Raw genomic sequence first — 25132 nt, forward strand, 5'->3', positions numbered from 1 at the left:
GAGTTTCTAAAAATGAAATCTTTTTCTACCCAACAAAATAAACAGAATCAAAGAACAAAAATAATGAAACAATTATTTTTATCTTGATTCACTGTTAACTAAGCCACCTATAGTCCATCCTCCAAGGTGATTTTGCGTTATCAACCAAGGACTTAATCCACTATAATCAAACTTGATTACAACACAAAGACCAACTGTTAATGTCTTCTTAAGTAATACTGACTAAACTCTAGTCACTCAAGGAAATACAATCAAACAGATTGAGATACAAAGTGTGTTTACAAAATACTTCTAAGAAAGTAGATTAGACAAATGATTACAAGTTTATCACACAAAATATATTCTATGAAGAATATGAACAAAATTTTTTGTGTGTGTTTCTTTCCTTTTAAATGGTTCACAAAGTGCATTATTCACGTATATGGTAATTTCTTAGAATGTGTATCCCTTTTTCCATTCTTCCAAGACTTATTTATATAGACAATGAAGAGATCCGTTGAATGGTGGAATTGGAATACTAAATGCAACTGTATCCTTGCATAACAACTTTGTGAAAATGAGAGACACAATGGTACAATAGTACAATCTTTAGCCCACAAAATCAGTATGATGGATGAATATTTGATCTTGTACTGTGTACTATTTTTCTCACGTAAAGCCTTTTGATTTTATCTTCAATATTCAGAGCTTTTAATTGATAGATGATGACCCATGCATAAGAGAAGAGTAAAAGTCTGGTTGGTTGAGAGAATCTTCAGAAACATGGTCTTCAAAGTCTTGATTCAGTTCATCAGAACCTGGTCTTCAGAGTCTGGTGACACAGTTCAGAGTTGTTTGATCACATGGCTTCAGAAGCTTTAGAGTAGCAAAGCTTTGGATGAGAAGAAATCAGAAGCGTTGAGTATATAATTAAGAGCTTGATTAACTTATAAACTACATATCTCAGAGTCAAAGAGCACTATGTTCAGAATCTGATTACATCACATATCATTTACTTAGAGTCAAAATTGATATCTAATATATGCGCACTGAACAAAATGATTAGGGTACACAATTATTCTCTAAGAGTCTATGAATTGTTATCATAAAAACATAAGACTAGATGCATAATCAAATCTTGTTCTTATAATCTTCCCCTTTTTGATGACGACAAAACCATAAATTTTTATGAACAATTTTTACTTGGTTTAATCACATAAAAATACCAGAGTGAAGTTTGAAAGATCCCCCCCTAAATTTTATACTATTAAAATTATTTTTCAACTTAAAACTCCATAGTAAGGTTTGCAAGCCCCCCAGTTTAAGACTTAAAATAATTCTAACACATAAAATATTTCAATAAACATGAATGAAATAACTTCCCTGAATAAATAAGCCTGGTTGAAAAGTCTTTAGAACTGACTTTGACTTCATGAATCAGAAAGTCTGGTTATCAACAATGTGTCTTACTTTAGAATCTTGATTAGAAATTCTCAATTTCTCTTGTCAAGGTCTGGTTGGAAACTATCTTGAGTCATATCTTGATTTAAAAACCATATAGGTCTGGTTAACCCATATAAGCCTATTTAACACCTTCAAACTAAGAAGTTCTAGAACTTCTGAAAGATTTTAACTTCTGACTAACTTGGTTAGCTTGATTGAAAAAGTTAACAATAATGGTGAACTTATTTAAAGCTCCCAGATTAGTGATCAAAGTCAGAAAATCAAATGTTTGAGATTCAGAAGGGAAATAAATATATCAAAATCGTATCTACTCTTCTCCCCCATTGTCATCAATAAAAAAGATAAAGACAAAGTATAAACACAAAAGAAACCTAATTTCGTTCAAAATGAAAAATAAATACATAAGAAAACGATAAAGACTTGAACATAAAAATAAGAAAGCAACAAGTTTTTAAAAGTAGGCCTATAAGAAAGGGGTGGAAATATGGACATAATGGCTTGAGCATCCCTTCAATCTTGGTGTTAGTATGAGTATGTTCTTTGAACATGTCATCTTTCTTATCCAACTGAAACCTAACAACTTCATTCTCTTGTTTAAGCTCTTTCAGAGTCTTTAACACCAAAGGAATTGGTTCAACTTCCACTATTGGCTTCGTCCTAGATACAATTGCGATCTCAGTTATAGGAGGAGAAGTGATTACATCATCAACTTCTAGCTCAGAAGATAGAATTTTTGGGACAACAGTTTCTAGAGGAGGAAGAGTTTTTGGAGGATATCTTGGAGTAAATATTTACAAAAGAGGCTTTATAACCTTAGAAAGCTTGTCATGAAATCTTCTCTGAGCAGTTGTATAGCAGAGTTCTTTCAACTCCCAGAAACATGAGTTCATCCATCTTCTGAAATCAACCTAGACAACATCACTCTGAGAAAGATTGGCATAATATGCGCAATCTTGTATCACAGAGTGTATACACTCATTTGCATCTGATTCGAACTGGCGAACTAAATCATCAATCTCCTCAAGGTTAGTGATGGATTAAGGTTCAGGTTCAGATTCTATCTCAGTATCAGATGATATATCTATGGTTTGTTTAGATGAATCAGGGGTTGAAGGTTCATTGTTTTTGATATTTTTCATAAAAATATCAATAACTGGTTCATCTATTTAGTTAGGTTGAGGGGGTGGGGTTGGAGGTGTTGGTGTGTCTTCAGGAAAGGCACGAGCTTCAGGGATAGTGAGTGTGAATGAAAACGGGCTGGAATGGATTAAATTAGAAGAGGAGTCTTCTGGTTGATTTTATTGAGGGTCAATTGGGACTGTTTCAACAGGTGATGGTTGTGTTAGTTCAAATGGTGGTTCAATGGTTATAGTGGAATGTTGTTCATATGTAGTGTTTTCAGATGGTGATATTTATGGTGGTTCAGTTGTTGTAGTTCCAGATGTTAATGGTCCATAAGTAGTGATTATTGAAAGTATGGTAGGTATAGGAATGCTGATTATTACATATATAATTGGTTGGTTTTGGATGAGAGTTGAAATTGTGTCAAAAGAAATTAAAATATATGAAGTTGAATTTGGAGTGGGTTGGAGAGGAGTAGATGAAGTAGAGAATGCAGAACGAGCATAATTAAAAGGAGTCCAAGCTAAGGGAGACTTACCATAAGGTCTATCAGCAGACACTTCAGTTGACTTAGGACTTCCAGAACCAACAACTTCTGCTTCTGGTCCCATTGAGTTCCTGAAGATCTCAAAAGTTTTGGAAATCTTGGTCAAGGGCCTAACTGTTCCAGAAGGTCCATCACCAGTTGACTTGGACTTGATCTCTCTCTCTCTCTCTCTCTCTCTCTTGTGAGAGTCAACATCATGAGCATTAACCAGGAGTTTATCAAACGACTATGCTACTAGAGTAACACCTGTTGCCAGACAATTAACAATGTAGGACTTCAGAACCTCTTGAGGATCTTCCTTGGTGAAGAGAGGATAATCAGAAATTAGAATTCTTTTGGAAGTAACAATCTTCCTATCCAGAGTTTCTGAAGGGCTAATGATAGACGTGATCAATGACATATTCTTCAGATTCCTTCCATTGAAGGTATTCCTAATGTCGAATTCATATTCATTTGTTAAACCCACCTCTATCAGGATTTGAACCAGATTGCTCTCAAATAGGATGTCAAAAATGAGTCTTTCAAGAGGTATCCACTTTCTGGATTTTGGAGATAAAACCTTTTGATCTTATCTTCAATTTTTAGAGGCTTCTTATTGATAGATTATGAAGCATGCATAAGAGAAGAGTAAGAGTCTGGTTAAGAGAATCTACAGAAACATGGTCTTTAGAGTCCTGATTCAGTTCATCAGAAACTTGTCTTCAGAGTCTAGTGACACAATTCAGAGTTCTTTAAGTGTATGGCTTTATAACATATCAGCATCGGAAGCTTCAGAGTAGAAAAGCTTTGGATGAGCAGAAATCAGAAGCGTTGAGTACATAATACAAAGATTGATTAACTTGTAAACCACATATCTTAGAGTCACATTGCATTAGGTTTAGAATCTGATGGCATCATATGTCATTCATCAGAGTCAGAACTTATATCTAGTATCTGCACACTAAACAAAATGATTAGGGTACAAAATTGTTTAGTAAGAGTCTATGAATTGTTATCATCAAAACATAAGGCTAGATGCAGAACCAAATCTTGTTCTTACAAATCCAACCCAAAAATATGAGTGCATCCTTTGGCTACCAAGCGAACTTTAAAACGATCGATCTTACTATCTGGTTCAATCTTCAATGTATAAAGCCAACAACAACCTACTAAATATTTCCCAGGGGGTAGAGGAACCAACTCCCAGGTACCACTGCTTTAAATAATACACATTTCATCAAACATTGCTTACCTCCACTTAGGATGAGATAATGCTTCACTTGGGGTTTTAAGAATAGAAACATAAGACAAAGAAGGAAAACAAGTATACTGCAAAGGGGAAAGACGATGATAACATAAATCAATATAATGTGAAGAAGGATTTTGTGTTTGACGTATACCTTTTCGAAGGGAAATCGGAAGATCAAATCCAGGTTGCGGGATAGGATCTGGTGAGGGAAAAGGCATTGGAGGAGAGTCTGCATTGACTTTAAGGGCATGTATGACCTCATGGATATGTACGCCAGACGTTGGTTGGCGGCGCTGATATGTTGGAAGTGGACAAGAAATGGTGTGTGCGTGTGTGTGTGTGTGTGTGTGGGGGGGGGGTTAACTATAAATGTATTTAGTGGGCCAGGTTCCCTTGAATGATGAGGAATATTGGCAGATGGAACTTTAAGAAGATGTGTGAGAGTACTTTCCTGAAGGGGTTTCGGGGTTACTTGGTTGGACTTGAAATATGGAACAGACTCAAGGAAGGTAATATCGACTGATACGAGGTATCGTTGTAGAGTATGTGAATAGAAACGATAATCCTTCTAGGATTAGTGATAACCAAGAAAAACACACTTTAGTGATCGAGCTGATATTTTATCAAGTCCATGGGATAGATTGTGTACAAAACATGTTAACCCAAAGACTTGAGGAGGAATTGGGTGAATGGGAGAGTTTGGAAACATGATTGAATGATGTATTTTATTATTAAGGACAAATGAGGGCATTCAATTTATAAGGTAACATGCCGTGAGCATAACATCTCCCAAAAATCAAAGAGGAACATTACCATGGAGAAGTAAGGTATAATTGGTTTGTACGAGATGTCGGTTTTGCGTTCGCTATCCTGTTTTGTTGAGGTGTATGAGGGTAATATGTTTGGTGCAGAATACCATTGGATGACATAAAAGTTTGAAATTGTTGGGATAAATATTCGCGTACATTTTCACTTCTTAGGGTACGAATAAACAAACCAAATTGGGTTCTTATTTCCCGATAAAATTCTTCAAAAATAGAAAACAATTCAAACATGTTCTTTATTAAAAATAGCCACGTGCAACGTGAAAAATCATCAATAAAAGTTACAAAATACCTAGACTCAAAAGTAGACACAATATGCGAGGGACCCCAAACATCAGAGTGAACTAAAGCAATATGGGACGCAACCCGTTTATTGACTTGATCGGGAAAATGACTACGAGTATGTTTCCCCAATTAACAAGACTCATAATGTAAAGTGGATAATTTAGATGAACTGGGTACCAACCTTTGTACCTTGAGAAGATCTGGATGACCTAACTGCACATGTATAATGAGTGGAGAATCTGTGATGGAGCATGTGGTAGATGACATAGAGAAGTAGTAGAGGCCCTGAGACTCACATCCGATGCCAATCGTCTGTCCTGAAGTCCGATCCTGCAAGGTAACATTACTATTAGTAAAGGTAATAAAACAATTAAGGGACTAAGTTAAACGACCGAATGACAATAAATTAAACGAGCAATTAGGTACATATAAGAAATAAGTAACAAATAGAGATGGTAGAATTTAAACAGCGCAAATCCCTTGAGATCGGGTTTGAGAACCATTTGCGTCAGTTATACTAGGTAAGAAACCAAAGGTAGAGAGGGAAGAGAAAAAACCTTTATTACCGGTAATGATCAGACGCACTAGAATTGAGGACCCAAAGACCAAGAGGAGATTATTGAGAGAAGCAAACATATGAATTACCAGTGTGTGTGCAATCGAAGCCGTAGAACCAGAGTTCTGATTAGTTTGGCACCACTTGAGAAAATCCTTATAGCTTGGCGTAGAGTTCTGAAGAGAAGGTGAATTATGCATAATGTCTGGGTGATCGATTTGAGTTGCATTTACCTGGCGTGGAGGTCTACCATGCAACTTCCAGTAATGATCAATAATATGCCCAAGCCGGTTACAATGGTCAGATTTGGGACGTGGTTTGGAGTTGGATGACTCTCCTCGAAAGCAATTCTGATTATTGACAAGAGATGCAAGGGCAATAATGTCACCTGGTGCTGGAGGGGAAACTAGGCCAAAATCATGAGGTGTAGCCAAGAGACACAATTGTTCACTAACTGCATCATAGTTAAGAACAATAGTACCTGATAAAATTTGGTTACGAACGGACTGAAGTTCTGTTGGTAGTTCGATAAGTGCCATGATCATGAAAAATTTACTCAGTTGTTCGACATAAGTTATTGTATCTTTTGCGTAAGGCATAAGGGTGGCGTAATTCATTTTCAAGGCATCATGCTTACTAAGATAGGCTTGCATATCCATATTCTCAAACTTCAAAGTGTTCATTTTGCTGATGATAATGTATAGACAATGAACATCCTTGGAGAAGACTTTCTTGGCCTTTTCCTAAACCTCATAGTAAGTGGAGTATGTTTGGTACTACACTTGGAGATTAGGTGCTATGGAAAACCATAGCACAATGCAAAAAGATGCATCAGTTTTCTTCCATTTAGCAAGTTTGGAGACGAGAACAACATCCACTTTTGTGGTTAGGTGATCTTCATCCACTTTTCTAAAACAATGCATGTCATGCGTTTGCAAATATGGCTTGGCCATATGAAGAGTGCCTTCCTCAAACTTGTACATAGCTACAACCTTTCTTCTAATAGCCACAATACGGTGACATATGAGTAACACATCCACAACATGGTCCGCCCTTGTCTGCTCATCCTCAATGACCTTCTAATAGACTAGTATAAGAGGATCTCCTTCTGCATTTTGTGTCATGTATGAATGTGAAACTAAAAAAATTGGATGTAATTATATAGAATACTCCATGGACGAGGAACTGGAAAACGACATACAATTTCTAAACCAAATGATCATAGTACGCTGCATAATCTAAGGTGCAAAGAGGCTAACAATATGAAGATTAGTTGAGTAGGACACAACCTTACATCAACTACGAAGAAAAACTTCTATGTGACAGAGATAGTTGGGTCTTGGGTAACACATGGTCTAGTTGGCCATCAGAGAAAGACGCCTAGTGGTATAAAGGGGAAAGTGAACATAAACCCTGCTCAAGGTTTGTCGCTTATACTCATTTGAACTCTTCACGAGAGAGAATAACAGGAGTTAAGGAGGTCGTGATAAAGAACCTGTATCCGGTCAGGAAGTTTGCACGGACCGATAAGTCCAAATACAGTTGTTTCCATAAGTGACAAGCACAACATCAACTATTGCATCTAATTGTCAGATGCAATTACAAGACTCATTAAGAAGGGGCGACTGTCCGAGTATACCAAGGACGACAAAAAGGGACGAGAAGACTCCCCTAAGAGGAAGCAATCCCCCAAGAAAATCATTGAAGTCGTGGTGGGGGCAAAGGCAAAAAAGTGAGTAGCGGAGAGGACGAATGGCGCAAGGGTAAGCGCCAATACATTTATTTCATTACGGGAGGTTCCCCGAGGGTAAGCATTGTGTCAAAGAGTACGGTATAGAAGAAGATAATACCCGAATCTCGTTTTGAACGGGAGGAGGGATAGTCTAAATGATCTACCTGGTAATCAAACCAAAAGGCATCCTGGTGGGCATACTTGAGGTAGAAGCTTCCCTAAGATAAAACGTACTCGAAATCCCAACCAAAGCAACATCATCATGAATCTCCTTCCTGAGTCGCCACACATCATCTTTGCCTTTCACCGCATCGACACAATCAAGAAAAAAGGCATCTAAATAGATTAAAGAAAATAGAACAAGGAAGATAAGACCCTAGGGCCACTTACCAATTTTTTTCTTCCTTTCCCCCTTTTAATTTAGCATCCACTAGCCAACCTGTCAATATGAACCTCTCTAACCGGTTTTTGGATGCCACATCAGATGGAACAAACCCATGAAAGTAACCAACCATCAACTGATTATTCAAGTATAATTCTTCTTGGGACAGGCCCCCTCCATGTAGCGAGACATTCCTCCCATCTTCAGGAAGTGGCTCTGAGTCTAGTATTTACGAAAAAATTCCGTACACGCTGGAAAAAGACCAGGCTCTAAGTGCCCAACGAAGAGGAGTGACCAATAATGGGAGATCCTTGAAAATTTTCAAATTATTGTAATAATCCTTGAAATGTCGAATGCTTTTCCTCAGAGAAAGTAGACCAAAACCACTCACACGGTTGGGGATGTTTTAAGTTTTGAAAAGGTGGAAGAACAACGACACTATTGGCTTGCCCACTTGTACTCGCATCAGTGCTGGAAAACTTTAACAAATTCCCAGCTTGCCAAATATAACTGAGAAGGGGCTATAAGCAGATGGTTCAATACGCCTACCTCAAACTCGTTGAAGGAAATACAATAATCTATGCGAGAGAACAAACATTCATGGAAAGGGATCGCACACCCAAACAAAAGGGGAAATAGTCTCTAATATCTGGATCCACCTAATCCCTCGAAATATCCTTACCGTCCTTCTTGGTCAAATTTGATACTATAACTATATTTAAATATGTTGTAACAAGAAATAAGTGCATGTATAGTGTAATAGGCAAACAAGCTCAAACACTCGCTATCCGAGAAACCCTAAGAGAAATAAAACCAAGGCAAAAGCTAGAAGCTAAACATTAAAACTCAGGAAGAAGAGAAATCAATCATGCAAGAGGTGTGTGAACTTGATCTTACACTTGAATGAAAAATGTTTCCAAAAAGAAACAATAAAGAAACATAAACACTCTCTTTTGAAGGTCAACAACAGTCGAAAGAGAAAAATGATGTTTCAAAATTCTTTTATACCCTTTTCGAGCACTGAGGATCGTACAAACACTCCGCACTACCATCTGTTGAGATCTCCTTGAATTTTTTTTCTGAAAGGCACTAGAGTATTCTAAAGAAGGAAAAACATCATTATTGACTACTGATACCGTTGTTGATGTTGTTGGACTTTGTTTAAACCATTCCCAGGTTGTTGCTCTACCCAAAGTTAGGATGTTTTTTCCACATCAGAGGGTATGTGTTGGAGAAAGAGTTTCTTCTCTGATAATTTACATAATTACATTCTTCACCTGAGAAACCTTCAAATTTCCATTATCCATTTACATAACCATCGCCAAAATAATGACATATCAGAGATTAGGCATACTGTACCTGTTTTACTTGCTTATGGCTGGTAAACAACACACTTTTATTGTCAAATGCTCATGTTCCTGTTCTTATAATTCCCCTTTGTCCATCATTGCACAATACTCACTGGCGTGTCATTTGAGATTTCAGCAAAACGCACTGCCCTTCTCTATAGGGTGCATCACGTTTTTTCCACTAAGTTGCTAGTAATTTCAACTTCATTATGTCTCGTTAGAATGATTTTAAGTCCTTTCTAAGTCTTTTCGTAACTTCCATAATGAAAACAATGCATATTTTGTCTCGTCAGAATGATTTTGACACAATCGATTTTTTTTAACTATCCTTCAAAATCTTATTTAAAAGGTGCAAAAACATAAATGATTAGAAGTAAAGTCTCTTAAAACTAATGTAAAGTATGCCAAAAACATGCAATGAGTGTCTGTCATCACACATAAATGACTCCTAGTCCTACATTCTTGAAGAACCGATGGCATGCAGCGCCCTTATCAGAAATCACAATGATCACTTTGCGAAGGCTTTTTTTGAAAAAAACTTTGAACCGGTAATGCCTTGCTCTATAAGTTACTGAGGTATCTACCATAGTATTGAATTGGCCAGAGAACTAAACATAATTCATGTTATATATAGTATTTAAAATACATGCAATGTCTTGACCTATACATTGCTTTTGCAATCTAAATTGAATTTGAAAAAAAAAAAGAATAAATCAATTTACATGCACAAATGGAGTAATCAAGGCATGCTATACATACAAATATCAATTAACCTAAATATTTTACAGATTTATACTTGGATGGATCTTGATTTGACCTATCAAAGAGGACTTGATGTATTTCTTGTACTCTCCCCAGAATAAGGAAGTGGAGAACTTAAACTATCCTGCAAAAACATCAGCCAATAACATTTGCATTAGCACTAGCACATTCATGCCTAGAAAGGTTCCGATTTTGTAGAAAAAACACGCAGTCAAGGGATCAATCTTGACAGTTGATTGAAGATTGGACGGCTCGTATTCAAATTTCACTATATCATTTTTAAAATATATCTTGAAATACGAGCCGTCCGATTTTCATTAGCGACTGTGTGATTGTAGAGAATCCAAATCCTGCTTCGATATAGTTTTCGTAACTAAACGAAACTGTTACTAAATAGTAGAGAAAAGAAGTTACCATTTGAAGAGAGACTTGGCTCTGAGTAGAAGAACTTCTAAATCCACTAAAAAATGAATGATGCTCATTAGTTTCAGCAAGTTCTCTTAATCTATCTAATTCAGGCAAAACTTCTTTACCAAGATCAGGTCTATCTTTTCTCCTTAACTCAGCACATTTTATAGCCAACTTAGCAAATCCCATTGCCTCTTCAACTGGCCAATCTGTGACTCTTGGATCCAACATCTCGCCGAATGTTCCTTTCTCGATTGATCTACCAACATGATGTGTCAATCCCATTGGTGGTCGAGCCGTCAAAATTTGCAAGAAAATTATCCCGAGCGAGTATATGTCAGATTTCACTCCCAACATTCCTGTCTGTTGGTACTCAGGATCTATGTAGCAGAATGTTCCCGCAGCCGACGTCATTCGATATTGCGTCACGTTGTCTGCTACGGACGGTGGAACTAGTCTTGCTAAACCAACGTCGCTTATCTTTGAGACGTAGTTGCGGTCGAGTAAGATGTTTGCTGGTTTAAGGTCTCGATGGACTAATGGCTCGGGCTTTGTTTGGTGGAGGAAGAGCAAGCCTGTGCCTATTTCAGCTGCAATTTTGAACCTTAGCTGCCAAGGTAGTGGTATAGTGTTTCCTTTACAAAAGAGACAATCGTCCAAACTTCCGTTCGCCATGTACTCGTAAACTAGGCAGCCGTATTCTGGACAGGCTCCGAGGAGGAGAACCATGTTTGGATGCCTTATGCAACTCAATACCTCAACCTGCAATGCAAGTATGAATTCAAATTGCAGAAACTTCCAATTCAAGAAAAAGAGAGTTTGATTATGCTTACTTCTCGTTGAAACTGCGACCTTCCTTGTTGTGCGTCAGGACGAAGAACTTTAACTGCGACGGGTGTATGGTCCAGAAGACATTTATAAACCGGACCATAACCGCCTTCTCCAATCTTAAGAGAGTCCGCGAAAAAATTCGTCGCAGCTTCAATCTCTTCGATTGCATACCTTCTGTACCTCACATCTTTGCTTGTCAAAGCATCAACTACTTTTCTTTTCTCTTCTGATTCTCTTAGAGCTTTCATTTCTGCATTAATTCTCTTTTGTGCCTCAAGTTCCGCAATCCTTCTTTGTGCTTCAGCAGCCTCAATTGCTGCTTTCGATCTCGCCTTTTCCTTTTCTGCTACAGCCAATGCATTTTCTTCGGCCATTCTTGCCTCCTCCAATCTCCTTTCTTCCTCTAATTTCCATCTTTGAAGTTCAACAGCCTGTAATGCATCAATAACATAAGATCCGTGAATTAACGCAACAATCATCGACCATATGTAAATAAGCTGTCGATTTTTCATACCTTCTGCTGTGCTGTGAGTGCTTCTTTACAGGCTGTGCTATACATTTCCATAGTTTGCTTTAACTCCAATTTCAATCTCCTCATTTCAGCTTCCACATCATCCTATACTCGCAGAACATGATTATCAGACTCAATATTGACACTGACTCGTTGACACTGATAATGTATGCATTGATAAATAAAAGTGCACATGTTGGTTGTGTTTACCACATTTTGCGACGCAGAAGAAGATAATCCATCGCTATCAAGCGAGAAAGACGAGAAATCAGGAGTGCCAATATCAACCGATCTCCTTCCATAATTCATTGACTCAAAGCTATAGTTTCCATCCGTATCAGAACTATACGATGATATCCTAGGATTTGAAAAACTTGACTCTGAATTGTAGTTTTGGTTATATATCGAATGGAACATACGATCTGTACTTGGTCTTCCCGAGCTTACAAAAGATATGTCACTATCAGGCATTTGAAGTTCTCCATATGACTTATCATTCGGACGTTTCCTCGTAAACGGCGACCTGTCACATTATATGAAACTAAACATTTATCTTTTAAAAGTACACACAAATCAAAAACTCGATGCTAAAATGTGACGAACCTGAATGAATCGGTCGGCGCTTCTTGCGATCTACGAGGTTGTGCTTCAAATGACCTCCTCTCAGGTGCTAATGCTAACAAATTTCTCAATGATTATCAATATGCACACACACAAAAAAGTAACATTATGAATATTAATAAAAGAGATAAAATTGAACCTTTAGTTGCTGTCGGAAGACGAGGGTCCGGTGCATCCGACCTTGCATTTGATTGACTAAGTTGAGATTGTAGAGCTGAAAATGCAGGAGCAGCTCTAGAAGCAGACCTCATAGATTGAATTTTTCCCTTAGAAACAACATATACTGTACAAAAATCCGGTGCACCTTTCGATACCGTTCCTGGAATATCAGCTACCTTGAATCTTCTGCTACAAAAAACTTAACTTTGTAAATTAAATATCTTTGTATAGATATAATACATAATTATATCAACATTATAGCGGCGCTATTGCTACTATTTAGTAACGGTTTGTGTTACGCCATGAAAACATGTAGAGAATAGATACAGAGATAGAAGAATACTTGAGAAAACCATTTTTGTTGGAAGAGCCTATAACCAAATGCTCGACTGCGGTTTGAGAAGTATATTCAATCAAAGCTTTGGATACATCTCCATGTTCTAGAACAATGTCCTTGCACTGTATCTATGAAAACAAATGACATGATATTAAGATGCATGCATATTCAATCAAATAACGTCGAGAGTTCTTTAAAAAATTATCGAAACTTACATCTTTTCGCGCGCAGAAGACGCGATATGGATTAAAAATATGTCTGATATGATCATCAATATCTTTGGCCACCACTAAACACTGGTCCATCATCCCTGACCCTGCGTAGCGAATCGAGACACTTGAGTTCAGAAACCATATGTAATTACATATAAATGATGTGAAAAAGTACTCACTTGGGGTTGAAGCAGAAGATGATGTTTTAATATTGACATGAATGAGAACAATGGTTGAGCCTTTTGTGACAAGATGATCAATGGCCCATTTGAGTGCATTTTGGCTTCCTTTATCTGTATCTATTGCCACTGCCACTAGTCCATTCACCCCATCCTTCTTGTCCCATTGACTCTTTTGCAACCACATTCCTCTCACTTCCTTGATCCTCTTTCAAAAACACAAAACACCTCTTGCAAAAATCTTCAATAAAAACAAACCAAATGTCTCATCCTTTCCAACATGAGACCTTCAAAGGGTCTGTTTCTTTTTCTTTTTTGCTTCTTGGGTTTACTATGCAATATCTTATGTACCTAAACTTTTGTTCTTTTTTTTCAAGGACAATAATAATGCATGACAACTTTGTTGCTTTAAGGATTTCTTTCTTCTGTCTCTCTATAAAACTCTCTGAGACAAAAGGACTTAATAAAGTGTTTGATTTGTGTAGTTTGATTTGTTTGTTTTGGTGTTTGAAAGAATGAAGAACAAAAAGTTTTAATTTGTGTAGTTTGGTCTTTGTTTCTTTTAGGTTCCTTTAATTTAGCTTGAGCTTTTCACGGATGTAACACTCACATATATTTTGTTATCTCTTAATTCTCTTTCATTGTTAGAGAATAACCAAATTTTGCGGATTACCTTTCACCAGAACTCTATATGCATACATTTATTTATGAATGCATTATTTAAGGGATAATTATAAAATAGACTGTGATCTACAGAAAAATATTTTTGTATTTTTTCCATGTATTTTGTAAGTAAACTTTCATACCATATGTTTATGTTTAATCATGATAACTATTGAAAAATAATTGAATAAATGTTTATTGATAATTTCTATGTCTAATATACAATCATTTTAATAATGGTTACTAAATACAAATGTAATTACAAATTATTGCATAATAATGACTAATGAATAGAAGTGTAAATACAAATCATTACTTTTTCATTATATATATATTTCAACTCCTCCACATTTGAAGTGGGAGTTTGTTCAAGACTAGTCCTAAAATATTGAAATAAAATTAAGGGAATATTTTTGTTGAAGATATCCACAATTATATAGTGCAATAGGACGTGTAGAATGAAGCAATGCCTCGTAATCACTCTTTTTCCGAACAAAATGAATGTCTATTTTGATATGGTCCGTGCTTTGGTGCTAGACTAGGTTTTTGGAGAGGTATATCACACAAATTATCGCAATAGATTAGGGTAGTCTTAGGAATAGGACAATGTAACTCTAAAAGTACATACTCAACAAGACATAAAAACTATATTAGCAACACCTCTGTATTTAGCTTCAGCACTAAAGTGAGATAATGTGAATTGACGTTTGAAAGACCATGAAAACAAGTTGTCACCAATAAAGATACAATACTAGATGTAGATTGCTTGGTGTGTGTCACCCTTCCCAATTCACATTTGGTGTAAGCTATCAACGATGTAATGGAAGAAGGGTAAAGTTGTAGCCCATAGTGACGTGTACTCTTAATACAACACATGGTATGCCTGAGAGGGTTCATGTGATCATCCATCAGATTGTGCTTAAATAAAAATATTTATTGTACAATGTAAGAAGTCCCAGGCCATGTGAAAGTAGATGTGTGAAGAAGATCTTTCTTAAGAACTTGACTGAATTTTGAGGAAGACAACAATATCAACAAAGAATAAAAAGATAAAGACAATGAACGATCAAAAGCAAATGGTCCATGATACCTCTTTGATTACCACTTTGGTGTAATCAATTACATCCTGTCGAGATGCATTTTTTCATGAACCAATGTCATGTTTATGCATTGTAATGATCCATGATACCTCTCTAAAGACTTGTATTGGTTCATGGTGCCTTCAATGGACATATAAATTGTTCTGGGCCGGTCATATCGACCCTAGCCAACCATATGAGGGAATAGTAATCCTTCTAGAATCTTCTTAGCACACGATTTTTTTTCTCATGATGTTAATAAAGATCTCAACTAAAAGTGCATCCAACGACTCTCCCCAATTCACTCATAACAAATAACGAGTTTATTATTTCCTCTCTACTATATAAGAAAAGGCGCAAATTCAGGTAATAAGTTTCAAACACAATTTTAATTCATCTTCTTCCTCACATAGTAACTTGAGCGTTGGAGTGCTAACTTTGCAGGTAAGCCCCCTCTCCACCACGCCAGAAGCTTAAATGCTTCATCACCTCCATCCTCACCCTATTTTTGCTTTCAAAGCGGAACAAAGGCTCAGCCTGTGGGAAATGAACAAAGGCTCACCCTATTTTTGGTTTCAAAGCGGAACAGAAGCTTAGATGCTTCATCACTCTCTAATTCGCCAGTTCATCATCTTCATAGATCACTAAATCTAGAGCATTCCAGATCGAACACGATGATATATCACGTTTGATTGAATCGAGTATCATTTCAAATTCAATTCCTCAAATCTTTAGATCTTCAGTGGCTACGATACTAAGTGATGGTTGAATCTAAAGTTACTCGCTCTTCAACTGCTTGAGAAGCTTTCGCCGCTGCTGCAACTCAAGTAGAGATCAAACAACCACCTCTGCTTTTTATTTTCAATTTTCAGTTCTTGTATTTTGTTTGCAAACTAACTGTTTATTTTGATCATGTAATGCCATAAAACATAGGGAATAATAAAAAGCTAAAACAAAGGAAAACTTTGTGCATTTCTTTGATTACTTGAACATTTCTAAAGGGTGATCAGTAGTTTACAGTAAATGCTTGATACACAAAAGCATCTTAATAACGACTTATCAGATCACATATTTTTCTCCCCAGCAGGGTCATGATTGAAATCTTCAGTAATTGTGGTAACGGGAAGTCCTCTCCTTTGTGAAAAACTCTGGTCCAGATATCAAATGGCGGAGAGTCGAAGTCTACTGCCATACAAAAAGTGTCTCACCCTTGTAGATGCCATTAATCCACCCACAAAAATAACCAACATTTGCTGCATAACATACATAACTTCGTGCATCATGAAAAAGCAAACACACATTGCATACATCATGCATATCAAACACTTTCTCTTACGACTGATCTATTTTCTCAACATAATATTTCAGTCAATCCTCAGCAGATGGCCTTACAAAAGTTTACCTGCCATTCCATATTCCCAATACACTTATCTCTCTCACATTATATCTCCATTCCTCAACAAACAAATTTTTGGATATTCTTGTATGGAATTATCTTATACCTCGAATGCTTGAAAAGTTGTCACCATTCCTACATTCAGGTCCAAGATGATTAAATATGGGCATCTATCATACCCCAAAACTTGCCATCCCCTTTCACTTTTCGTCTAACTTTTTATCTTTAATTCATTTGCATCCTCCTAGACATGTATGTCATTCTTTCATTTCATAAATATCATTGATTCAAAGGTTTTATGACATAAAGATCAAATTCCTGATAATTGACTTGGCAAGTCTCGTGGCCTAGGGTTTCATGGTACTATTGTAAATCAAGTCCATTGTTTAACTGGGCTACATCTTGTTTATTTGGGCACCACGAACTTTTGGTTCACCTACGGGAAACCCTAATTTTAGTCTTTGATATTCTGATTATGGGATTGCATCATAAAACATTTGGTTTTGAAAGTCACTCTTTAGGTTTGATTTTTTGTGATCATGTTCATATGAATTCATGCCTAGTGATACCATGGACTTCTATTGAATTCATGACATGACATGTTTAGTCAAGAGTACCTCAAATACAAGGTAGGATCCAGATTCATTCAAGACAAGATCAAGATTCAATTTCAAACATTGTCTTTTCAAATCCAAAATGGAGGGAAAGTTATCAAACCTTACACACATTCATCCAAAAATTCATTTTTCATTGCTAAATATCCATTTACATCACAAAAGAAACAAATTAAAAAACTTTGCACAAAATTACATGTTTTTGACCTATAGTTGAATTTAATCAACTATAGACTTTTTGGTCAACCAATTGATCAAAATCAACTGACCTAATCCTAATCCTAAAATCCTAATTCCCATATTTTCTACTTCCAGAGGCCATATCATCTTGGTCTTCAAGTTTTTTCATGACCTTTGGTGTTCCATGTTTTGATTTCACTCCTTGATCAATCTATTAACCGACACAAATTCTACTTCACAACAACATTTATTTCCTCTATCTAAAGCAACTTACAATACCACATGCTATAACAACCTTTGTCTAACAACACATGTTAACTTTTCACTTACCAATCTTTACACTAACTAAAACGTCCTATTTCAATTCAAGCCTTGACCAACCTAATTGCATCTATTAATAATATAACCTCTAATAACTAACTCAACATCTAGCATAGTTCAATGAGTGATTTAAACAAGTCCAGTTCACAAACATAACCAACAAGGTTTAGCTCTTTTTATAACAACCTGCAAGTTAATATACATCATCTCAATATTTCCAAGCAACCCACCACATTTTCCTGCACTCATTCTAATATCAGTTGCATAACTAAGCATTAGCAAACAGTTCCTAGACTAACATCAATTAATATAATTATTTCAGTTTTCAAATCAAAGAACAAAACAACTTTAAGCTGATTTCAATTTTTCTCATTCCATTAATAGTAGCAATTGGAGTTTGGGCTCAGGGATAAGCCTTAGGCCCATGGGACTTCTCTCTACGCCCCCTCAATTCCACATACACCCCTCGGATGTCCTACGATAACTTTGGCCTTGCCGTATCAAGCTCATTAGTTTGCTACTCCACACTCCCCTTCAACGCATACACCCACTGCCTTGTTTTTATTTTATTTTCCTTTTTTTTTTCTTTTTTTTATAGTTTTTTTACTTGTTTGATTTTATCTTTTTTTAATATATTTTGCTACATTTTATTTTCCTTACATGAAAAATACCTTGAAAAATATGATACTTAGATTTTAGATTTTATTTGTTTATCCCTTTTTCTGAAAATAATTCAACAAAATAATGCACCTTAGCTAGAAATCAATCTTTAGTTTTTAGCGTTAATTTTCAATTAATTCTCTAGAAAATAATTTATATGTTCGCCTTAGTTTTTGACTAATTTTTAGAAATGAGGTGATAATACTTTGATTCCCTTAGGATTTAGGCTTAGAAATTCTTGTGCCTGATTTATAACTGGATATTACCCCTGATTGATTAAGTTAATCAAATTCTTCTTTGATCAACTAAATTCTTTGACATGTGCTTGTTCCCTCTGTCTAGTCAAATGATCAGAAGTCTTTTAATCATTTGATAAGACTAATCCCCTGTACTGGAGCTGCATTGGATCTTTCAAGACGAACAACTCAACACTTAACATTCAAGTCAATACAAGTCAGACAGAACATTACTGACAACCTGGACACTGGACTATTGTTCAAGCACAACAAAAAGACTCTTCAACACTTGTCAATTACAATTCGAATTGTGCGCCACGAGCCTTAAGTAGTGGAGAAAGGATGTGAGGGAGCATTCCTATCCTCATCCTGAATATATTTGGATACGGGACGAATGATCCAGTTGTTCAAAGTATTCACCTTCACTCATAGACTTTAGTGCAATTTTAATTGAATAATTGACAAGTCCCCCCCCCCCCCCCACCCACACATGCAACGCTTCACATTCAACAGTTTGAAGACCAAGGAATCTCAAGGCTAAAGTCTTTTCATCATCAAGCAAAGCAAAAGAATATTTTTCAGCAACTTGTCAGTTATGATGAGAATTGTGCGCCACGAGCCTTAAATAGTGGAGAATGAGTGAGAGGAATAATTCTTATCCTCATTCTGAATATATTTGAATACGGGATGAATGACCTAGTTGTTCAAAGTATTCACCTCTATTCATAGACTTTAGTGCAATTCAAATCGAATAACTGTCGAGTCTTCTTCAACACCTTATCGCACTGCAACAATCCACACTCAACCATACACTTCCTTTTCGGACCAAATAATGCACTCTTTGGACTTCCGTATCTTCTTTGCGTTAATTATCTCATGCTAAAAAACCCATTTCTGAATCAAGAACCATTTCTTCATGCATGTTTGCCTTGTCACACCTTGTATTTAGGCAAACCCACCTTCATGCATATTTTTCTTGTCAGACCTTATGCTTAGTGTCGCATCCTGCGAAAAAACCGGCGAGACTCAAAACAAAACACACACAGAGCCGCCACTGCGCGTTATTTATCCCAAGACAGGGAAAGGAAACGCTCAGAGAAACCTGGAAAGGAAATGGTCTCGCGACCAAAGAGAAAGGGTAAGGGAGTCAGTTACGCAAGGGGAAGGTATTAGCACCCCTCACGTCCGTCGTACTCGACGGGATCCACGTTCTAAGAAAAGAAAAGGTTGCTAAACATCACACACACACAGGGAACGCAGGTGGGGTTAAGAGGAACGAGCTCGATAAGGTATCGCACCTTATGCCTACATATCTTGTCTGGAACAAGAATCAGAGCCACTGTAGTTCGGCTTACGCACGCCAAACAACACAAAACATACAAACAAGCAAGGGTGGCAAACATGGAGCCCGACAACCAATTGATGGAATTACGTCGGCATCCGAACCAAAACACACTCAAAATGGCAAACGAGGAGCCCGACAGCCAATCACTGGACTTACGTCGGCATCCGAACCAAACAAACAATCAGATAACAAGTAAACACACGCAAAAAAGAAAAAGGTTGCCCGGAGTGGTCTCGCACGACCACCTGCCTACATACCTCGTCTGGAACGAGGATCAGGGCGATGTAGTTCCCCTGAAAGGGAAAAAGATTCCTAACCAGAAACCAGGGGAAGACACGACACTAGGGAGACTACGACTTGAGCCTAGATGTTGTCATGCAAAGTCACCCTAAGTTCAGGTTTCTATCCTACTTGCATAAGCAAGCCTATCCTAACCAGGAAAGAAGCAAGCACACAAGCAAACAACATACAAGCATACATCAAATGAGAACAAGCATCTCAAACAGGCATGTCAATCAGATATCCACAGAGCACCCACTATAGCCAAACAAGAGGCTCACACAATAGGTTTGACTGCCGAAGCGAGTCGTCTGTACGGGCTGGGTTTGCTCTTAACCTTGCCATTACGAGGCTAAGGTGAAGCAGATGAGAGGTGAAGTGAGGATCAGACCTCACAGCTCTTATCCCTAACCAGGGAGAGCTTCTGACAAATGAGCATGGGTCCAGAATGGGGGAACCCTTCTATACTCAGAGACTCTGACACAACGTGCACTGCACAGATCTTGGGCTTGTAACCTCAATGCTACAACCATGTAATGGGAGCAAGGAGAAGACTCAACTGAATAGTGGGGGATAGATTGCATATCCCTACCTTCCACCAATTGCCTTGATTAAGGACTTTACCTGCTTAGGCACAAAATTAAACAATCACAATCATCGCCTCTTAAGGAGGACTTCAGACATTTATTTGCCCGGTCAAATAACAGACCGGGTCTCCAGACTACATGAAGTTGGGAAGTCATACCTCAATGCAAGTTGCTTAAGCAAAGCAAAGCAAAAGTTCACAAGGAACTGAGCAACTAAAAGTACCTGGAAACAGTCAAACACAGTTAGTACTCAGACAGACAAACTAAACAGCAAGTATCAACCAATTAATCTATACAGATCAATGCACAACAAAGCAAGCTCAAAGCTCAAGCCCAAGCTTCAAAACCTACAAAACAATGTTATGTTAGTGTACAAACATCAAACAACATCAATTGCATTTAACTTGATTCATTCTCCATGTGCATTATGCTTTTGATCCTGAAAAATCAAGCAAACATTAGCAACAAGACCACTAGGCTAAGCCTAGGGTCTAAAAGCAAGAAAAATTCCTAAACAGCAAGGTATTCACCAACCAAAGTTAAATTAATGTCAAACAAGATCAAACACCATTGGTCTCATGTTTATATCATTCATCATGTTCATTTTAAGCACAAAACAAGGCAAATTAGTTCAAATGAAGCACCAAACATGCAAACAGAACTATTGCATTCAAATCCACATTAAAACAACTTCAAAAATTCTCAAATAAATTACACCTAAACAGGACCTAATCCAGGTATGTCACACCAAATTTCAGCTTAATTGGGCAAAGGGAACCATGTCAATAAAAATCAACAAAAACAGACACAACTATATGCTCCAAATCACAACATCAACACATGCTTCCACTTCAAAAATTCATAACTCAATGAAAACAGTAAAGAAATGGATGGGACCAAAGCAGGGATGTCACATCATGTGTCTATTACAAGCATATCAAATTTCATGATCACACAATACCATATGAGCATTTCACATAAGATCTACCAACCTATGTCACATGAACTTGCAAATTTGACCAACAGAAATGAAAAATCACAATCAATTTGAAATTGCAATGTAAAATTCCACAAAAATTCACAAAGCATCTTAACATGTTAATGATTCACCATGCAAAATTTCACATTATTCTACCAAGTATAGGCCACTCAAAAAAATCCAGCAAATTGACATAATGAGGTGTGACACAAATTGTCACACCTAAGTTCCAAAATTCATAACTCAATGATCAGGCATCAAAAACTCATGAAATTTACATGTAAACAAACATCAACCAGTCAACAATCATTACAAAAATTTTCAAGAATTTATTTTACATTATGTCCATTTCATGAACCAAATGGTAAAATGTATCAAAATATCATACATGTGAAAGAAGCCTAGGTCAAAAGATAATTCTACCATGCACAACTTTGATCAATAGGTCAAAAAAATCCTAAAGTCAACAACAAAGTCAACACAACAATTCTCACATTTTTCTGAATTTTCTATAATTTTTTATGAATTATTTCATGTGTTAATGAATTTTTAAGAATTATTTGAATTAAATTAAAATTATCCAATGGCATTATTGTAATTAGCAGCGCGGGGGAGGGAAACAAGTTATTTGAATTTTCAAATGAAAATGAAGATCAAACAAGCTTCTGCGCAAAGCTTCATCATCTTCTTCCCAGCCACTCCAGAATTCGAAGAACACCAAACCTCCACCAAAACAAGCAAATGGATAACCGTTCGAACCGTCTTCTAACCTAGAGTTCAAATATCCACCTAATTTCACCTAAATGTTCCTCTATTTCCTGAATCGATGAGGTTAGGGTTTACATTCATACTTTCAAATCAAGATTTCTTCCTCTACACTAATCCATTCGCAAAACCAAAAGCATCACAATGCTCTACATGAAACACACTACACAAAGCATATAACAATTAAGCAAATCATGTCATTCGAAAAAATGGAAAACCTGGAATGCAGCGCGGTTCTTGACGAGTTTAGCGCGTGTTATCCTCAAACAGACGTAATATAAGCTAGTGGAAAGGAGATGCGAAGCTTAGATTCACTCGATTTTGCTCCTAGCGCTCCAAATCACAATTCACCATTGATGGAGCTTGAAAGTGCAGTTGAGATTGGCACGGTTTTGGATGATGAAAGCCACAAACAGTCCAAGGAGATGATGATTGAGGATTGATGCAAAAGGAATTTCGAAGATTGATTGCAAATTGATGAAGTTTGATGAGTTTTGGTTTTGGAGTGTTCTTGAAGAATTGAGAGAATTTGGAAAGTTTCAGATCTGAATTTGATGAAATGATTTTTCCGTTATGATTAGAAGGAGATTAAGTTTATATATCATGCACTAATCCAAGCTTAACCAAGTTAATTAGCCAAATTGAATTGTTAATGAAAATGATAATTTCCAAGTGAGGGCAAAAATGGAATTTCCATAGGACAGCTCATGCCACCTCAATGACAGCTCACACACCTTCCAAATGCCATGTGTGAGCTGTAGAAACTTGTCTCACTCTCATTGGTTGTGTGATTTGCAATTTCACCTTGTGATTGCACTTTATCCATTTTTGCCATTTCATTTTTCAAGCCAAATCCCAAACCATGAAGCCTAGCCATGAAGTGATGATTCCAACACATTTTAAATGCCATTCATGAGGTGTTGCAAAAATCCCCACTCAAAAATTCCAATTATTTTGAAAGTTGGACAATTTTGCCCCTGGTCCATTTTAACTGTCCAGTTGAAATTTGACTTTTTGCATTGACCACTTTTGGAAAAATCCAATTATGCACCATGAAAGTACATGTCAAATGGAGTTTGTGCATATAAAGAACTTGCAATTTGGACAAAGCATGTGGAAATTATGGCCTCCTGATTATGGGTCATTTCTGAAATTCACTGAGCCATAACTTTCCCAACCACACATGGGATTTTCAAGTTCTTGGACTTTTTGGAAAGGTGAGAACAAGATCTACAACTTTCATGTTGAGCAAATTTTCATTTGAAGCTTCCTTGGACACGTGGCTTTGAGGTCAAAAACTTTCCATTTTTGGAAACTTCAGTTACAAGTCACTTTCTATTTTTGGCAATTTTTGTCCTGACTTGATTTTCTTCATTCTTAAGCTTTGAGATGTCAAATAACACTTGTTCCAACATAAATGAAGTGTATCCAACTCATTTCCACCTCCAAATCCATCAGATCATGTACAGTTGACCACAGTTGACTTTTTCAACTGATAGATGAATTTGGCAATGCATAGATCAATCTGAGCTCCAATCTTCAACTGAAATGGCTCAAGGGTGAAACCCGAGCCTCAATAAGCACAATATAATCATAGAATGAACCCCATAACCATCATAAACCTCATCTCCTGATTATGCCCTGATTGGCCCAATGCAACTGATTAGGGTTGACCAGTGGTCAAAACCCTAATCTCAAGGAATCTTCTTCAATCTCCTGATGACATCCAATCATGATGATGATGATGTATCATTGCAATCAAGATGAAATCCAATATCCTTGGAGAATCATGAAACCCTAATTTGAACTGCCCCATCCTCAGATGGCCAATGATCAGTCAATAAACCCTAGGCTTGCACTTTGACTTCCTCATCTCCTGATCAAGACTTGAGAGGATAGCTCGCACAATGTAACCACATGATATGCAATATGCAATGCCTAATGACCTAAAAATGATATGTACAATGATAATGCTAGTCCCAAGAGAAGAGGGCAAATTTTGAGGTGTTACAGCTGCCCCTATTCAATCCACTGTGAACCTGTCGATACGAAATAGCCTCGGCTTTCGGATGATCAGGATGAAGAGTGATTGAATACCAAGAAACAGACGAACAATTTGCACTCTGATGGGATAATAATTAACAACGCCTGTCAGAATCGGCGAAGAAACAAACTCGAAAAACGTCGACCTGGATACCAAAATAAATGGTAACACAGGGATAACCATGGTCTGATCACCACTCATCCACGCGGGATTATTATTCTCTTCTTTTTTCATGCTTTTCTTGAACCCCGAATTTTCTCTTGCGCAAATGATCCTCGGATCGCTGCATTTGAACCCCATTCTTCTTTCCTTGTGATAACTCCGCTGGCAATCGTCGGAAATAACACCAATCACCACTCTGATGGCGACATATCAAAGGGTATATCTTCAACCAGACACTGACTGATGACCGGGAAGAAACTCGATGTTTACTGGACACCGAACGATGATGTTTTACAGGACACCAAAGAAAACTCGACCAAACATTAAACAATGA

At 37.0% G+C, this 25132-nt stretch overlaps 1 protein-coding gene across 1 annotated transcript; it reads right to left on the bottom strand.

Annotated features, from left to right (window-relative positions):
• Nucleotides 1-10282: 10282 nt before the first annotated feature.
• LOC127097575 (U-box domain-containing protein 52) lies at nt 10283-13900 on the bottom strand. The gene is made up of 10 exons (XM_051036070.1): nt 13489-13900; nt 13313-13413; nt 13104-13225; nt 12741-12943; nt 12584-12656; nt 12191-12503; nt 11984-12085; nt 11472-11900; nt 10645-11400; nt 10283-10354 (listed from the first exon to the last, which is right to left on the bottom strand). Exons 1-10 carry the CDS (start codon nt 13673-13675, stop codon nt 10289-10291), a joined length of 2352 nt encoding a protein of 783 aa, XP_050892027.1. The 5' UTR covers nt 13676-13900; the 3' UTR covers nt 10283-10288.
• Nucleotides 13901-25132: the final 11232 nt, after the last annotated feature.

This window comes from Lathyrus oleraceus, chromosome 6, assembly GCF_024323335.1.
Source record: "Lathyrus oleraceus cultivar Zhongwan6 chromosome 6, CAAS_Psat_ZW6_1.0, whole genome shotgun sequence".
In the NCBI taxonomy this organism is placed as follows: domain Eukaryota; kingdom Viridiplantae; phylum Streptophyta; class Magnoliopsida; order Fabales; family Fabaceae; genus Lathyrus; species Lathyrus oleraceus.